Source organism: Astyanax mexicanus, chromosome 19, assembly GCF_023375975.1.
Source record: "Astyanax mexicanus isolate ESR-SI-001 chromosome 19, AstMex3_surface, whole genome shotgun sequence".
In the NCBI taxonomy this organism is placed as follows: Eukaryota; Metazoa; Chordata; class Actinopteri; order Characiformes; family Acestrorhamphidae; genus Astyanax; species Astyanax mexicanus.
In genome coordinates this window covers 7629550-7647865 of record NC_064426.1, presented here as the reverse complement: position 1 = coordinate 7647865, position 18316 = coordinate 7629550, and the positions used below count along the sequence as shown (strand labels likewise).

Below are 18316 nucleotides of genomic sequence, written 5' to 3'. Positions count from 1 at the left end.
AAGTTTATCTATTTTGCCTAGATTGATATCACACTACACCCTCATTTTGTCCTCTTTTCAAAAATAGTTTAGTACCTGCATTTAAATTATGTAATTAGTTATCCCCCCCCACTACAGAATCACCCAGCAACAGGTACCATTTAGTTAAAGATAAACGGATGAATAAAGAATCACAGATAAATCAGACCTCTGGATGTAGTAAAAGAAAACATAACTAATGCCCTAAAATGATGTCATGAACAGAAATGAAGCAGGCACGACTTGGATGAATCAACACTAATATTCACGTCAGTCAAGCTTGTACTGAAAATGAATGAACACATCAGCAAACGGGCATCATTTACGTCATGAGCTTTTGTAGACACGGCGGAGGGATATAAGATGATGAAGAGAAATCACGTAAACAACTCTAGACATGACATTACTGTTGTAGTTCACATAAATAAAAACTTAGGTGCATAAACGTGTAATATTTGATGGCACTTACCCACAAAACAGTCGCATAAGGCTATGTAAGTCGTCTTTATGTGCGGACTACTTTCTCAAAGCGGAGGGACACAGACCTGAGACGCGGAGCACGAACAGGTGCGTGACGCAAAACCAGTCATTCAGTGATACGAGCCTGAAGCTAATACGGAGATTAGCAGTAAAATATCTAGTTTACGGACATTTTAAAGCTTGAGGTCCATTTAGAAAATATATACACAACTGGACAGGACGGAGGAGGTGTTCGGGACAGAGAAAAACATGGTTTAAAAGGTAAAACAGCGTTAAAATCTGAGGGATGTTAGCTAGCCTGAGAGCTAACCGTTAACGTAGCGTTACCAGCTGCTGCACTTGCTAGTTATCTGGCCGAGCTAACGGTTAAAATAAGAGACAGGTGTGCTGACAAATCGACAGTTAATGAAAATAGCAGATATATTCATCTTTATTTTAACTGAAGACTGGGGTTTATGGTCTGGTTCGGATAGCCAGCTGTATGTTGTGTTTCTTAACCAGGGTTTGTTGACTCGCTGTTTCTCCTCCAGCAGGCTGAAACGCTCAGGATGCAGCAACTTTATTCAGATATTAAACCTGACTGTCTGCTTTAGTAACGCTTATTATTTGCAGTTTTGCTGTGTTTAAAAATATGTAACCAGGCTATATGTCATAATCTTGATCTCATATCAGGGTATTCAATTTGTAAGGCACGACCTTTTTCATTATTACACCATCCCTTTATTTTTTATGTAATGATATATACATGTCAAAGAAAAAACATCAAATTTAGATTTTGGTTTCCTTTTTTTTAGTTGCTCAGGCTAAAAAGGGCAGCTTATGCAGCTAGGCCAGCTAGCAGTGGTGATTATTTTTTAACTTCTAAAGCATTTATAAAATCACTGCCATATAGGGGGTTAAGGTTATTATACATAAAACATAAAAATAATATAATGTAATAAAAAAAATCCCGAATGCAATATATAGTGCATGCATCTAAACTGCAAATATAAACAACAACAAAAAAACACAATTCAAGTCACAGTAAAAAGCAAAACTAGTTATAATCATTATATTATTCTTTTTTTTTGTTATCATTTTTCATTACTAAAATGAAATATTATTGTGTGTAGATATAAAGGCTCAGTGTAATGTTTAGAAGTATAGTATTAGTATTTTTGTATTTGACCTTTTAAGGCTACATTTTTAAACAAATTGTGTTGCAGTTAATTTCTAATTAAGCAGTTTATTTCTGTACATCCTGATTTTCTATATTACTTTGTGTAAATGTGTAAATTATTCATTTTGCTATTGAAAGCTACATATGGCTGAATGATATTGTTTGTTGAGGTTATATATTACAATATTAAGAAATACAGGAATTTTCTTCAGGTGTCAATGATTCCACACTGAATTGATATTCATAATGCGGCCAATATTGGAGTAATCTGTAAGTTGTATTGTTTTACTGTTTTTATTCTTTCTACAATAATCAAGAAAATATTTTTTTGGACATTTTTGGCCTGTTTTTAGATTTTAACTTTAGAATGTATTCTTTTTAATATACTTATAAATCACTGAATTACTTGAGTCTTCTCCTTGTAGTATGTTTCTAACCTGAAATACTTGCCCTATGGGTGTGTGGTAGTAGAGATGTGTGTGTTCATGTGGGCTGGTAATGCTTACACACTTGCTCTCTGCTTCTTTGCATAAAGCAGGTAAGGTTGGGTACTGTTTGTCCATGCAGGTTCACGCCCTTCTCTTTGAGGACACAGGGCAGGCCAGAAGTTCCTGCTGGAAGCAGCAGAGTTTCAGTGTTTGACACACTGCTGCACTTAATCCACTTAAACCTGATTAATTGTTTTTACTTTATTCACTTTGGAGAGCAACCTGTGTGTATTAGCATAAGTTAATTACCTCTAATGTCAAATCCCAGTCTGCTGCATTGATCAGTTGAATGGTTTTGGCTTGATCAAGTTTCTTTAATGAGCTGAGCCACATCAAAGTGGTAAATCCCCCCTTTCCTCCATTCTTCCTTCCTTCTTGAGCTTCTGTAATCACAACACTTCGAGTGAGTCATTTACAGTGTTCCCTTGACCCCCTCCCTCTCTTACACACTGGCTAATTTAGCCTCCCTGTGTAGCTCAGAGAATGAATCAATGTTCCTGCTTCTGTCTCAGGGTGGGTTTGGGGTCCTGCTGAGTTTTTGAAAGCGGTAATTAACAGGAAAATTAGAGTTTCACCTATTTCTTTTCCGGTCTCTCCTTTTTCAGATAATTTGCCAGAACTTCATCTTGCAGGGTGAATGCAAGCGTGTGTTCTCTTGGGTCTAGGGGTGGGAGATATGGCCCTAAAATAATATCACGATATTTCATGGTATTTTTGCGATAGCGGTACTCTTGGCGATATGACAAAACACTGATAATTTTTTTTTCAAGAACACACTACTGCACAATACTAATAATCCACACGATATATCTCCATAAATCCAGTACAGCAGTAAAATTAATGATACTGTACAGATATAATCTGTCTCTAGTAGATATAGATATATAATGGGAAATGAGAACAGTGTGAATTTTTCTTTTGCTAAAAACAGCAAAAATGTCGTACTCTGATGGGTGGGTGATATGGCACGATATTTCAGGGTTTAATATCGTTTACAATATTCAAAAATGTTGGAGATATAATCGTGTACGATATGATATGGCACACCCCTACTTGGGTCCATCACATCTCCCAATTATTTCCATTTTTTTGTATGTTTTAAAAGGAGAACATTAACTGCCTAGGTTTCAACAGTTAACTGATACAAGCCAAATTGTGTTGAATGATGTAGGGGAGAGGGAGAGCCATATCCACCAAGCAGAATAAGATCACTTTGCCAGGTTTGCTCTCTGGAACCCTGATTACGTGAGCACTGTTTGGTATCTTTTCTGCTGAAGCACACCTGATTCAACTTACCTGTAAATTTTCAGGTTAAGCAGGACCATCGGAGCAAAACTCAGCATCAGCATTCTCTTTTGCCAACCTTACACCAAACCATTTTTAAGCGATTTTACTGTCACAGATAAATTTACAGTGTCTGGATTAAATAATGAAAGTCTTGCTAGAGTTGAGTTGCAGTCGCGTCATCTCGATCGTTCAGTGTAAGGTGGTAAGAATTGTAGGTTTAAGTCAGTCTTTTTCCTGTCCTGGCATTTTACTATTATCAAGTCTTGAGACTCGGCTCATGCAACTAGTGACATGAACAACGTAAGAGACCAATAGAAGAGCTACGGGAAGCTGCAAGGCAAGCGTGGGAAATGTTTGCGGAATTGTACATGGTACATAGGCATGTCACAGTAATTGCAATATCGATTTATCATACATTAAATGAACATAATCTCAATTTTTTTTGATAATCGTGATATCATCTATTGTGTTTATTTGTACGTTTGTTCACATATATAACAGTAAACAGTATTTTAGCCAGTCATGCCTTAATAACTGTGACTCCATACAAACAGTGTGGACTAAAGTAGGTGAAGAAATGCATATACAATTCCCTAACTAATTAAAATTACAAAAATATTGTGTATCGCAATAATTTCTGGGACAGTATATCGTTCAGAAAAAATCCTTATCGTGACAGGCCCAATGGTAAAATCTGCTCATTATGTGGTGTCTTATCTTTTTTTTTTTTTTTTTTGGCTGTTTCTGCTTCATTGTTAAATCAGCTTCTCTTCTATTAAATTCCACCAGAAGCATGATGGGAAAAAATCTCAGAAAGAATCTAGTTGCAGCCTTACAAATAGTGGCACTGCAAGATCCCCAGTCTTTGCAAAATGTTAGCCTGTGACTTGTCTGTGATGAAAAAAACTGTGACTTGCTTTTAGAGTCTTTTCCAAGTCGCCTAGCATATGATTTACATTACTGTGACCAATCATGTAACCAACATGGCATTACAAATTCTGATCGTTAGTTGTGATTGTACAGCCCAGTAATTTTCCAACAGAACACTAAGATGGGGGAGATATCACAAAACAACACCTGCTGGTTTCCACTGCTCATTTTAAACTGAGCATGCTGATGCTTTTCCAAATATAATACTGAAAGAAGGTTGTGAGTACAAGAACAAGGAAGATAAACAGGGAAGTACAAGCTTTTAAATCCCCTAAATGCAAATGAACCTTCATTCTTTTTTTTTCTTTCAGTTTTGTTTTTATAGAAGGTTAGTTAATGGTTTGTTTATTGGTTGCAAGATATGAATGAGATGCCAGTATTTCTATTTTACTGCCACATATTACAGTTACAATTTAACCATTGGCCTGTGTTACATTTAGCAAAATAGCTGGCTTTGTGTTAATACTATGATTATGTAAATACTATGATTCATCATCCCATGAGCTGGAACTCTCACTTGGAACTGTAATTGGTTCGAATTATCACAGTTCACCGATTCATTAGAGTGCATTTGAACGTCCAGTTTCACAAGGAAGAACCTGGAATGGTTCTCCAACTGTCTTAAATGAGTTCTAGAGGCGCTGAGCTCTTATTTACTTATTTTTCTTCACTCTGCGCTCCGACTCGTTTCTATAAAATCAACTGAATTGGGTTTTTATGTCGGGTGTTTAAGTAGGCCAAGCACTTTTTTGCCTACTACCTAATTAGATATATGTTCCTTCATAGTTTTATATCTGTAATATTTATATACAATATAAAAAAACTACAAATAAAGGACATATAATAATGAGAATGTGTGTCCGAACTTTTGACAGGTACTGTAGATTTTGGCCATATCATCCAAATGTATTTGATCAGTTATTCTAAAAGGGACTGATATGCTTTGTTAAATTATTTAACCATTAGGGCTGCAACTAACGATTATTTTTATAGTCAACTAATCTGATTATATTTTTTTTGATTAATCAACAATTATTTCTGCCATGTCCTCTGTTTCTTTCTAAAAGCAATAGAAAAAGCTGAACATGAGACTTAAAAGGCAATAAAAAGTCTATATGTAGTTTAAACATGGAAAGTACTGATATTTAGTGAGTAAATATTTAATCTGTTGTGTTTGGGCACTTTTGAAGAAACAGACTAAGTTGAGTGTAAACTGTGTGAGTGAGTGAGCCATTTACCCATTTTCCATTGTGCTTCTGTCCCAAGCAGTGTGATATGGTACTGTTACAAATTAACGATTAGTCGACAATGAAATTTGTAGTCAACAAATTTAAAAAAGCAAAATTGTTGATTATATCGACTAAACGTTGCAGCCCTATTAACCAAAATAATGCTTCTCTTAAAACCCTCCTGTTATGTTACGGGTCAAATTTACCTGTTTTATAGTTTGAAGATCTAGAAAAAAATAGTTTGATTATATGAAAATGATTAATCTCATATATTTGCAACCACCCCCTGCAAAAAAAAACTAAAACAACAAATGCAATGGTATGTTTCAATGTAATGTAAAACTAATTGTGTTCTTTCATAAGTAATAAAGTAGTGAAACATTTAAAAAGTTTGGACATGGAAGTTTTTTTTGGTGAAAAACAAGTGAATTATCCTAATTTTCCTAACCATTACCTGTTAGAGTGAAGAAACACCATTGCACTAAATATTGATAAAATAATTAATAGTGGAGTTAGTAATTAAATATTTACACAGCTTTATAGGATTTTTTTTTTTTTGGTTCAGACATCATTTGGATAATTAAACATGCATCGGGTCAAATTAACCCCAGAGCACCATTGCTGTTCCTGACAAATGAACATAATAGGAGGGTTAATATTTTCTTATATTCTAATGATCCTCTTTACAAAGCACATAGTATGCACTTTATTCAGCATTATTCAGCAGGTCTCTGTAGCAAAAAAAACGTCTTGTTTTTCCAGACCTCAACCTGATCTCCACTGTTCCTGTTAATTGCCCTTTCTTAATTACATTATGAACTGAAGAAACAAGGAAATGGTCTTATCTCTTGCTTCCTGGTCTTCAGTTATTGTGCTGTGTTAACTCAACTCTGCTGGTTACATTTTACCCCATGTTAGGCTGTGCCCCGCCATCCCCCGCAGATAGAGATTAGATTGAAAACTCTTAAAAAAAAGACTGATCATCTGTTGAGCCTTTCTTCTTTATAACTTCACTCTTTACTCTGCTGTAAATGAAGCTCTTTGTGTGCTCCCCTCATCCCCAGTTTACCCTGGGAACAGTACTACTCTTATGTGATGAGTTGGGGTGTAAGAAGGCTCTGAAGTTCATATTATGTCAAGATGGACACACTAATTATAAAGCATGTGTTAGAACTGGGCGATAAATCAAGTTTATTAATGAATTCATTCAAATTTATGGTTAAGGACAATGTATTTTTTTATTGTTTTAAAAAACGCCAACTTCTTGATTCCTATAGTCCAGAGCAGGGTTCTTATGGTCATGAAAAACCTGGAAAAGTCATGGAATTTGAAAATAGCAATTTCCAGGCTTAGATAAGTTTTGGAAAAATAAAAATAAGACCTAATATAAGTCAAAAAATATAAAACATGACCTTGTCTTTGTTTTTTCAAATCTACTCAAAATTACTGGAGTGATATATTTAATTGTTACTCATAGGTGTATAATGTAAGAATTTCTCCTGACCCTGAAATGTCTTTGTTTGGTTTCTCAATGGCTTTTGATTGCTGTATACAAACTGCTGTTACATATGGGATTATAATTGCCAAAAAAAATAATAATAATTTTAAGACTTTGGAAATTGGATACCCCGCCAACATTTGAAAATGTGGCTTACAGAAGTTGCAAATATGCTGCATATTAAGAGGCTCAGATATATATTGTCTGGTAATTTGAAGATTTAAAAAAAAAATATGTAACCCATTTTTGGAATACCTATATAAAACACACTAGGTGTGAAAACTGTAGCTTATTTTAGTCTCTTACTTTTCTCTCTTTTTTCACCACCATTGGTTTACAGCAGAGAGGCCTATGCCAGTTTTAGATTAGTCTATGGTCAGTCATTGGTTTGATTAATCAAATTTACAATATCTTATTTCAAAAGGTGGGCTTGATATAAGTGATGCAAAGTGATACAAGTGATCTGTAATACACCACATAAGGCACTAATGGTCAAATTTAAATAATTTAATTAAGATATATATGTAATGCCATCTAGTGGCTTTTTTGGTAGCAGCAGTGTGCACTATTAAAACAGTAATATAAAATAAATAATAATAAAATACAGGAACAGTCATGTACAAAATCATAGAACAATTAGAGCCTTAACAAACTGAACTCTATCCTACTATAACAGTTAAACGTGGAAAATAAGACTTTAAACTTTTCATTTAACAAAGATATATCTGAGAGAAAGATGCTCCTTAAGGTACCAAAACTATTAACATATTTGAGGCTAAACATGACACCCCTACCATTCTTCCTTGCAAAACAGCTGGAGCTTAGAATAACTAGAGAGTGCTGGAGGAGTGTGACACTAAAATCGCAAATTGTCATTTTCACAGCTTAACCCTATAATTCCTTAACACATCAGCATAAAGCATATATTTGGCTAAAAAGAAATTCTACTGTTTCTAAGAACTGCAGCGTCATCGCTCTCCAGTGAGGATCCATGAATAAAACAATAAAATGCACCTTTTCAATGTTTCTTCTCAGGAACTTTCTGTGATTCTTTTACTTTATTGCTTAATTGCTTTATTTATGTTTTCAGTCACAAACACATGTTCTAAAGTATAATCCAGTGTCTGTCTCTTGAGTTTCCCCCCGGCTGTGTTACACGAGGTCAGAGCGTGATATCAACGCATGGGCTTGTAAACAAAGTTTGAAATCATTGATTTGTGAACAGATTTACTCAAGGAGTCGACTGATAATCAGAGGAAACATCGGTGAAAATATCAGCAGTTTTTAAAGGTGTCCCAGCTTTTAAATGCCTTATTTTCTCTGTAGAGCTAAGTGATGTGGGCTTAAAAAATCTTTGACTGTTCCAATTTTTTTTTTCAATATGTTTGAGAATTTTTTCTAATAGTTACAGTATGTTCTTACAATTTACAACAATGGTATGGTCTGCCATCTTGTTTCTGGTTTCACATGAACCCCAAAGGAGAAATTGAAGTTAAACCAAAATAAAGTTAAATTTGGTTTTGAACCATTTTAGGGCATATTGCTCAGCTTTAGAGTGTGTTGTTTTTTTTGTTTTTTTTTTGCTATTTATAAACCTATTTAGTTCTTTATGAAAGAGTGTGTTTGTGGAACACCCTTTGACTTTCTTCATTTTTTTCCTCCTCTTTTCTGCAGGGCTGGTAAAACCCACAGTCTGGCTCCTCTGACCAAACTCTGAACACTCTGCAGCTTCTGTCAGCATGTCAGGTACTGTCATTTAACATCTTCATTTTTAATTAAACAAACTGTAGACTATGTTGAATTGTTCATTATCTAACAGTCAATTTGCTTTTACTTTTTCTGATACATGCACTTAAAATCTGTTTATATTCGGACTACTGCAGTTATCTGTTTTTTTTTTAAATTATGAAAATGCACACTCTGCTTTCTTCGAACGGTGTCTAAAAGTAAAAAATTCTGACTAATAAATCTGATAGAGAGCTAAACTTAAGCTAAGTAATAGCTAAGCTCAGTAATAGTATTTTTCCAAGTAACACAAAGTGAAAAATATTTTCAGAATTTTCATTCTACACATGGTGAAAACAGACCTTCATACCAAAAATAAGCAAACAGCATTTTAAACAACTCCCTTGAGGTAGTGAACACTTTCAGAGCAACACTGAAACTACTTTAAGTTATCTTCATCTTCTAGCTTATATTGTGTCTAAATGTGTTTTAAAAAATGCAGCATGAATTTAGTATTTGTTTACATAATCTTTGTCACATCCTTAATCTGTGAGTTTTTGGCTGGTTGTAGTGCTAGGCAATACTGTATATATATTAAAAAAAGGAATAATTTCAAAATTCTTTAAATATATAATAAACAAATATCGTTAATGATTTTTCATTCTTACCATACACGCAACTTCAGTTTTTTTATTCATCACTAGACAGCAGCATTTAAAGTGATGTGCAAATTATTGTTTTCTTTTTCTGCCTCCTATAACCCTACATTCAGCTTTTATATTAAACACAGTGCAAAAATAACCTCATTGTATTTTAGTAAAATGGGTGAAAAAAGGAAAAATATGAAAATCACTGCTACATAAAATAGTTATTTACAGGTTTCTGACAGATACAGAAGCCTGTCTTGTTTCCTCTGGCAGCTTCTGTATGTAAATATGTACAGTCTCCATTATCACATAAATGAGTTTGAAAGTTCATGTAAATGCATTGATCAAATTAGATCAAATTTTAGAACCATGATGTCATTGAAATTGCTAATTACTGTTCTTCAGACATGTACTTGACGCCTGCATTGTAATTTTTTCCATTTACAGGTAGCTACACTCCAGCCCCAGGGGGGCCCTTTTCGGCACTTACACCCAGTATGTGGCCCCAAGACATCCTGGCCAAGTACCACCAGGTAGTCTGCATGCAGAAGTGTTTGCATCATCTGATTTGGCTTTTTTATCCCAACTGTGGCAGTTATCTGCATAGCAGAGATAGCTGATCCCGGCACAGAACAGAAGGCACATTACTAGGAGGAAAATTAAAACTCCTGTTTGACTGGTTCTCTGTTGTAATGTGCAGCAGTACCTGCCTTAATAATAGAGTCATCAGAATAATGTAAGGATTAGTTCCACCAGAAATGTGTCCTGTGTATGATCAAGTTCAAATAGACTGTATTGAGCAAAGGCATGTTTGGAAGAATTTGGTTCTTCTGGACTGTTGTCTTCACTGAACAAGGATTAAAATACTCTTAGTTGTTATTATGTATTAAGAGCGGGCAATATGGCCCTAAAATAATATCACAATATTTCATGGTATTTTCGTGATAACGATACTCTTGGCGATATGACAATGTAAAACTTTTTTTTTTCAAAAATACACTATACACTGCAAGAAAAAAAAATATTACATACAAAAAAATATAAGTGAGATATTAAAAAATACAAGAATTTTATCAGATTCGTAACAGAAGTCACTGATCCAGAATGTCATGATAGTAATAATAATGCACTTCAGATATCTCCATATATCCATATAGGATTTAAGTAAAATAAATGATACTGGGCAGATTTAATCTGTCTCTAGTAGATATATAAAGGGAAATAGGATGGGTGATATGGCACGATATTTTAGGGTATTATATCGTTCACGATATTTAAAAAAAATTGACAATATTATCAAGTATGATACGATATGGCACACCCCTATTAAGTATTATCATAAGACTCTGCGGGTTTGATTTAAAGAATCAGCAAATGTATGTAAGAATTTAGAAAATGGTCCTGGTCTTTAGTAGATAGTAGTTGGTGAAATAATTTTAAAAAGAAAGTTTAAGAAGAGTTAGTCTAATCCAAGTTTTCTTTGAAAGTACCCATAACATTTGTCCACAAGGCTGTATTCCACTTGGTAAACAGCCACATTCCACATTCCACTTGGGGCAGTGCAAAGTATTGATTGGTATCCAGGTAATTTTCCGTTTTGATGATGAATGAAGGCGTTCATGTTAATCACCAGACGGAAATTATATTGATCTAACATAACGCAGACCTGCCCTTATCCGTGACACATTATTGATTCACCAGTGCAGTTTAACGTTTATTTATTCACAGTGTAGTAATGTCATGGTATATTTCCTTAAAGTAATTAAAGGAAAAAAGAAAACTAAGTTTTGTATGTGTTTTAATGTCAGTTCATGTTCACTAGATTAAATGTCGTGTTCATATTTTCATTCATGTCTTGTTTCACACTGACATTTACAGAAAGACCAGAATATGGACTCGGAACCTCAGTATGATGAGTTTGGCTTCAGAATCGATAGTGAAGGTAGGTGTAAGAATACCAAGAAGCTGCACATCAGATCACAGTTAAATATTTAATAATATGTAAGTTTTCATTATAACACTTTGAACAGATACAGTATAGCAATATTCAATATTATAATTTAATAGATAAATTTTCTTTTTTGCTATTTCCAGCCAAATAAATTTGATTGCAAAATATCTGGTGCATACTTACTATTTATATTCCAGTTCCTATCTGTAAATATCCTTAATAATCAGAAGTTCTATGCTCTTTAAAATGATGTAATTTCATTATTATAAAGACCTCCATAAGGCCTGTTTAAAGCAATATATGTTGTGTTTATTGTAGTGAGGTTAAAGTAAATAATGCTGCTTAAATGTTGATGCAGGTGAATACATTTTGTACTTAAAAAATTTGATCCAGTCAAAATTCTAATTGACATTTCACTGATAATTAAGGATCTAACCCTCTGTGTGTTTTTTAGATGGCGTGGAGCCCCGCGAGTGGCTCCGGGGGGACGGAGCTCCACAAACAGAAGACCCTCAGCAGAGGCTGCGCTGGCAGGCCCACCTGGAGTTTACTCATAACCACACAGTTGGAGACCTCACCTGGGACAAAATCTCTCCCAGCCTTCCACGCTCTGAACGCCTCCGATCACTGGTACTGGGAGGAATTCCACACAGCATGAGACCCCAGGTGTGTATCACAAATGTAGACCAGTGGGTGGGGTGGAGGTTGCACAAGATTCTGGAAAGGCACCAGGACTTTAACATAATTCAAAATTGAATGGTCTATCAACTATTTATTTGTGTCTGCCCATTTTTTTAGCCAAAATAAGCAAATGACCAATATGTTTCTAATTTAGCCAATCAGGTCATATTCAGGAATTCATTTCTCATTGTAGGGGTGACTGGCACAGGAAGTTCCAGGTCCTCCACACTCATTAACAGCCAATGTTTTATTCCTTGTCTCAGATTGACTAGATTTGTTTTCTTTTTCACATATTTGTAGAATGTATAAAACTAACATAACTAGAAGGCCCTTGAAATGGCTTCTTTCAGCCTATACAGTGATTAGCTATTAGCACAGCAATTCAGCTGCTCAAACCACACATGACCGTTTCAGACCACATTTAACCACAACTAAAAGTACAGCAACAACTATTAAAAAACTCAAAGAATCCCTGTTCAAAATAATGGAGTATTTATCACTTTTTTAATTGTGTGTGTACATTTTAAGCCCAAGAGTTCAGTCATGTGGATACAGGGATTCGCTGACTCTATCAGCTGGAGCTCAGCTGTAACTCCACAGTGTTTAATGATAAAGTATATTTCATATTAATAGACAGTGTAGGGCATATACTGAATTCTTGCTTGATGATGCATTACCAGCTTTGCCTCTAGCCCCACCCTTGTTTGATATCGAATCTGAAAGACAATGCATCTGTCCAAATAACACTGATCAGTCCATCTCTGAACATAATGTACTGTCACTAACTGTAATAATTGCATGAGTAAAAATGAAAGTTCTTTCAATCTAAGTCAATGTAAAAAAAAAAAAAAAAAAAAAGTTTCTTTTGGTCCATTGATCGTACGATCAGAGAGAGATTTGACAATGTATGTTGCGCTTATTAAGGGCATATGAGCCCTCTCCATGTCATATGCTGAAGTAATTTCTCTATGGTACCCATTCTCATGCTTGACAGATGCTTTTAATCAGAGTACATTAGAACACTGTTTGATGCTCCTGATCACAGGAGAAATAGCTGATGGGCTTTTCTGTAATGATCTGTTTGTTTTTGTTTTTTTTTCCTCTTCTTTATCTCCATCTGTTAGTTATGGATGCGTCTGTCAGGGGCACTGCAGAAGAAGAGAACTTCAGAAATTTCATACAGAGAGATCATCAAAAACAGCTCAAACGATGACACCACTGCAGCCAAACAGGTCCTACTGATCTCTCTCTCTCTCTTTCTCACACTCACAAGTAAACCCCATTTGTAATGGGTTTGGATAATGAGTACGCTGTTGGGTTCAGCATTTTGAAAGCACTTCAAAGCAGCCTTTTTTAGCTTAAAAACATGTGAGGAGATGTGTTCTGGTATCGTCAGACTGTAATTTGGTCACAGGGAATCATCACAGTGTGAGAGCAAAATTACTTCCACTCTCTGACAGCTGAGCTTAATACTGAAAATGCATTTGAGCTCACTGCAAAGGGTGGTACATTATTCGGCCTCAGACACTTCTTTAGTTTGTTGGGTTTATTTTTTTAAACTTTGTCATAAAGCCACTGAAGCTGTCACTCACTGCTGTCATCCATTTTCCCTTCTGGACATAAGTCACGTGAATTCAAGAATAAAATAAAAAAAATGTTGTATATTGTATAATGCATTTAATTCCCCAGATGCTTCTTTAATGTTTATTATCTGATCTGGGTTTCACTTTATTCTTCCAGATAGAGAAGGATCTTTTGCGGACCATGCCCACTAACGCATGCTTCAGCACTCTTACAAGTGTTGGTGTGCCCAGGCTCAAGCGGGTACTGAGAGGGTTGGCATGGCTCTATCCAGATATTGGCTACTGCCAGGGAACAGGGATGGTGAGGAATACCCTTTCTCTTTCTGTATTTCTCTCTTTCTCTTTTTCTGTCTTTTTTGTCAATACAAAGTTGCAGTAGTTGTCCCTCCAGCATTCCTTATAACTACTCGTCTTCTTGTGCTCTTTCATCTTCTAAATCGTTTCTTCCGCAAAGGAGTAGTTTATCACTTTAATTGTTGTCTTTTATCACGTTGTCTTTTGTCCCCCTGTTGCAGGTGGTGTCGTGCTTGCTGTTGTTTCTTGAGGAGGAGGATGCCCTGTGGATGATGTGTGCGCTGATTGAGGACCTTCTTCCTCCATCTTACTTTTCTTCCACTCTGTTGGGAGTGCAAACAGACCAGCGTGTTCTCCGCCAGCTTATAGTGCAGTACCTGCCCAGTCTAGACCAGCTGCTGCAGGAGCATGACATTGGTAAGAACGAAGATACATAATTCTTAGATTTATCAATATACTCAACATACTCAACATACATACAGTGGCTTATAAAAGTGTTCAAAGCCCTTGAATCTTGAACTTCACATTTTGTCCATCTACAACCACAAACTTAAATGTATTTTATTGAGATTTTAAGTAATAGATCAACACAGAGTAGCACATCATTGTGAAGTGGAACAAAAATGATACATGGGTTTTAAATTTTGATTCTAAAAAAATCTAAAAGTCAAGTCAAGTAGTTTTATTGTCAATACTGCATATGTACAGGACATACAGAGAATTGAAATTACGTTACTCTCCTTCCCAATTTTACAGCAGGTACAGATAATAGATATAATAAAAGAAAGAATTGGAGACACTATGTGTACAATACAGCAGGGACACAAATAGAGATATTACATACATGAGACAGAAACAATGTGCAGTAGTGGTGGGGGAGAAATAGATATATAAATATAAGTAAAAAAAAAAAAAGAAATAGATATATAATATAAAAGAGTGGGAGACACTCTATGTACGAAATAACAAGACACCCGATTTTCTGTGCTAGAAATGCGCACTCTCTCCGCTTTTAGACTCTTTTGCCACGTTTTTCTGCGCTAGAAATGTGCACCCTCTCCGCTTTTAGACTCTTTGGCCCGTTTTTCTGTGCTAGAAATGCGCACCCTCTCCGCTTTTAGACTCTTTGGCCCGTTTTTCTGCGCTAGAAATGCGCACTCTGTCAGCTTTTAGACTCTTTTGCCCCGTTTTTCTGTGCTAGAAATGCGCACTCTCTCCGCTTTTAGACTCTTTTGCCCCGTTTTTCTGTGCTAGAAATGCGCACTCTCTCCGCTTTTAGACTCTTTTGCCCCGTTTTTCTGTGCTAGAAATGCGCACTCTCTCCGCTTTTAGACTCTTTGGCCCGATTTTCTGCGCTAGAAATGCGCACTCTCTCCGCTTTTAGACTCTTTTGCCCCGTTTTTCTGTGCTAGAAATGCGCACTCTCTCCGCTTTTAGACTCTTTGGCCCGATTTTCTGCGCTAGAAATGCGCACTCTCTCCGCTTTTAGACTCTTTTGCCCCGTTTTTCTGTGCTAGAAATGCGCACTCTCTCCGCTTTTAGACTCTTTTGCCCCGTTTTTCTGTGCTAGAAATGCGCACTCTCTCCGCTTTTAGACTCTTTTGCCCCGTTTTTCTGCGCTAGAAATGCGCACTCTCTCCGCTTTTAGACTCTTTTGCCCCGTTTTTCTTCGCTAGAAATGCGCACTCTCTCCGCTTTTAGACTCTTTTGCCCAGTTTTTCTGCGCTAGAAATGCGCACCCTCTCCGACTCTTTGGCCCGTTTCTGACACCTAGCGTTCAAACTTTGAATCTCACATTATAAAAACCTGCTTAACAGCGGGCCAACTTTCATTCTATTTCCAAAATACCTCGCGGGCCACTCCAAGAAAAGTAAACGGCCCGCAAATGGCCCGCGGGCCGTAGTTTGGACACCCCTGGTCTGGAGCATTGCAAAAGAGATAGTGGTTCAAGTTCTCGTGAGTAGGTAGCTTAATCAGCTCAACCAAATTGGGAACAATATTGGGCAAAATTAATAAAAAAATATATATATATGTTTGAGTTTCTGAAATTAAAGCACGGCAAAATTATGCATACACCGACGTATATTATTATCTCATTGGTGCTAAAAGGTTCCAAATTTCTTTTTCCAAATGTTGTTTAGTGATCATGGTTGACTATTACTTATTGGACTGACCATCGACTTAAACAATTGCTTGTTAGTACAAGGCTTTGGAAGTTGTAGACCCAAACAGTTAATAAAGAAAGTAGAGGAAATAACAGGAGAATAGTAGTACTTTAGACACTACCTAATACCTTTGGCTTTATTACACAACCACACTTTTTCAGACTTCTCATTTCCATGGCAACGTGGCTAATTTAAAGTATTTGTTTTTAGTGGTAGCAAAGAAAACTATGCACAGTAGTAACCAGTACACCGAGTTTCCAGTTTGAAGTACGCCTACACTGTTCTTTTCCTCTGCAGAGTTGTCCCTGATCTCTCTGCACTGGTTCCTCACGTCCTTCGCCAGTGTGGTGGATATCCGGATCCTGCTGCGCATCTGGGACCTGCTGTTCTATGATGGATCCATTGTTCTGTTCCAGGTTACACTGGGCATGCTTAAAATAAAGGTAAGTCTTTACTGCACTCAGCACTGCCGCTCCGTTTCAGTCTATTAAGTAGAAAAGTAATGAAAGCAGTTATTTTCTTTTTGGACTTTTATGTATCAGGAACTTATCCCCCTCTCCAGGCCACATTGGCAGGCTTTATGTTTAAAAGACTCACAACTGAGCAGTGCCTTGGAAAATTAAAAACAATGTGTCTTTATCTGCCAAGGCCACAGTGGAACAGACATGCTTTATTTTGGTAGTTTAGTCCTTAGAAAAGTTACTTTAAGGTTACTTGGCAATAAGTAAAGCAGAAATATTTCTCACAAATAAAAACAGCTTTTTTTTATATTTTATAAAATATTTTGTGTTCAATGCAAAACCCTGGAGGTACCTGGATTTCTGAATTTCCATATTTTTCGCACTATAAGGTGCGAAATATAGTAAGGACCAGGAGTGTCGCCATGTGTTCCTATGCTAAGTAAAGCTAAGCACTGGGTGAGTAAAGCACTTTTATTTAAGCTAGCTAGCACTAGCCGTGGTAAGCAGGGGTTGGTTAGCACTAGTAAATGCTGACAGTGCTACACTGAGGAACCCTAAATGTTCCGATAAGCCAGGATGATATTAGTTAGCGGTTTGTACCCTTATCGAAGGTATCTGCTAAAGCTAATTCTGCTCCAGCAGTGCTATCCGGGGTTAGCATCAGGATACAGTTCGATATACTCCCCTTGGAACGCCGACAGAGCTAGCACTGCGGTTAGCGGCTAATGCTAATACTGCTCCAGCCTGAAGAAACTTCACTGACACATTTTTTGAACACTGTACTTCAGCGGAGTGGCTTTACTGCACCTTAATACCTGACTGGTAAAATTCATACATAAGGCACACTGACAGTTTTGGGGAAAATTAAAAGATTTTAAGTGCGCCTTATGGTGCAAAAAAACAGTAAAAACTAGGAATATATGAATGATAACTGAATGCTATGTAAGTCACAATTATTGACAGAAACAGCTTGACTAAATTAATATTGCACGCACAGTTATCTTTTGTTGGGCACATTAAGTAAATATTTGGTGCAGGCTAAAAAAATGTGAGTGAATCTCTGAACTCAAAATCTAATAATTTGCACTAATGTTTCCTGTAAATAGCTGTAAACGAAAATTGCACATTGTTAAGGACTTTTTTTCAACATTTTTGGGATGACTTGCTTGCTTGCGTGCAGAGCCCTCTTTAAGCCATGATATAGCATTTCAGGATTAAATAAGATCATGACTTAAACATGCTTATTTCAACACAAATTATGTTCTTTTCTGCAGTTCTTTAGTTTATGTTTACTTTTGCACAACCCATTGTCTCCTCAACTTAAGGTCATAGACAGGGTCTCTTACAATGTTTGTTATACATTTAAAATTGTAGTTCTTTTAATAAAATCAAAGAAGGAGTCCAGGGCCTGAAGCTGCAAAGCAACCTTAAAGCATTATGCTCCCTCCACCATGCTTCACAGTTAATGAGGATATTGGTGTGCATTTATTTTTCATTGTCCTTTTTTAAGTATAGCATTGTCCATTTGAGCAGAATTTCCAGTTATGGCTCATTTATCCATAAAACATTTTTGCAGAAGCTTTGTAGACATGGTGGTTTTGGAAAAATGTGATAGGCCACACTGAGGTGTTTAGGTTTTTTTTATTGTAAACACGATTTCTCGGTTTGTAGAGTCTTCTTCATGTCTTCTTTTGTTAGGTTTTTGGGTTCAATCCTTTCG

The 18316-nt window shown here is 36.2% G+C and overlaps 1 protein-coding gene across 2 annotated transcripts in view; it reads left to right on the top strand.

The window, feature by feature from the left end:
• The first annotated feature begins 577 nt into the window (after positions 1-577).
• sgsm3 (small G protein signaling modulator 3) overlaps positions 578-18316 on the top strand; it is a 35872-nt gene continuing 18133 nt past the window's right edge. For both annotated transcript variants that reach the window (XM_022671666.2, XM_022671673.2), the window contains exons 1-9: positions 578-759; positions 8764-8835; positions 9909-9994; positions 11340-11403; positions 11867-12078; positions 13218-13325; positions 13834-13977; positions 14192-14387; positions 16433-16578. In XM_022671666.2, the coding sequence (XP_022527387.1) occupies positions 8829-8835; positions 9909-9994; positions 11340-11403; positions 11867-12078; positions 13218-13325; positions 13834-13977; positions 14192-14387; positions 16433-16578 (963 nt within the window). In that variant the 5' untranslated portion in view covers positions 578-759; positions 8764-8828. The remainder of the gene's footprint in view (positions 760-8763; positions 8836-9908; positions 9995-11339; positions 11404-11866; positions 12079-13217; positions 13326-13833; positions 13978-14191; positions 14388-16432; positions 16579-18316) is intronic.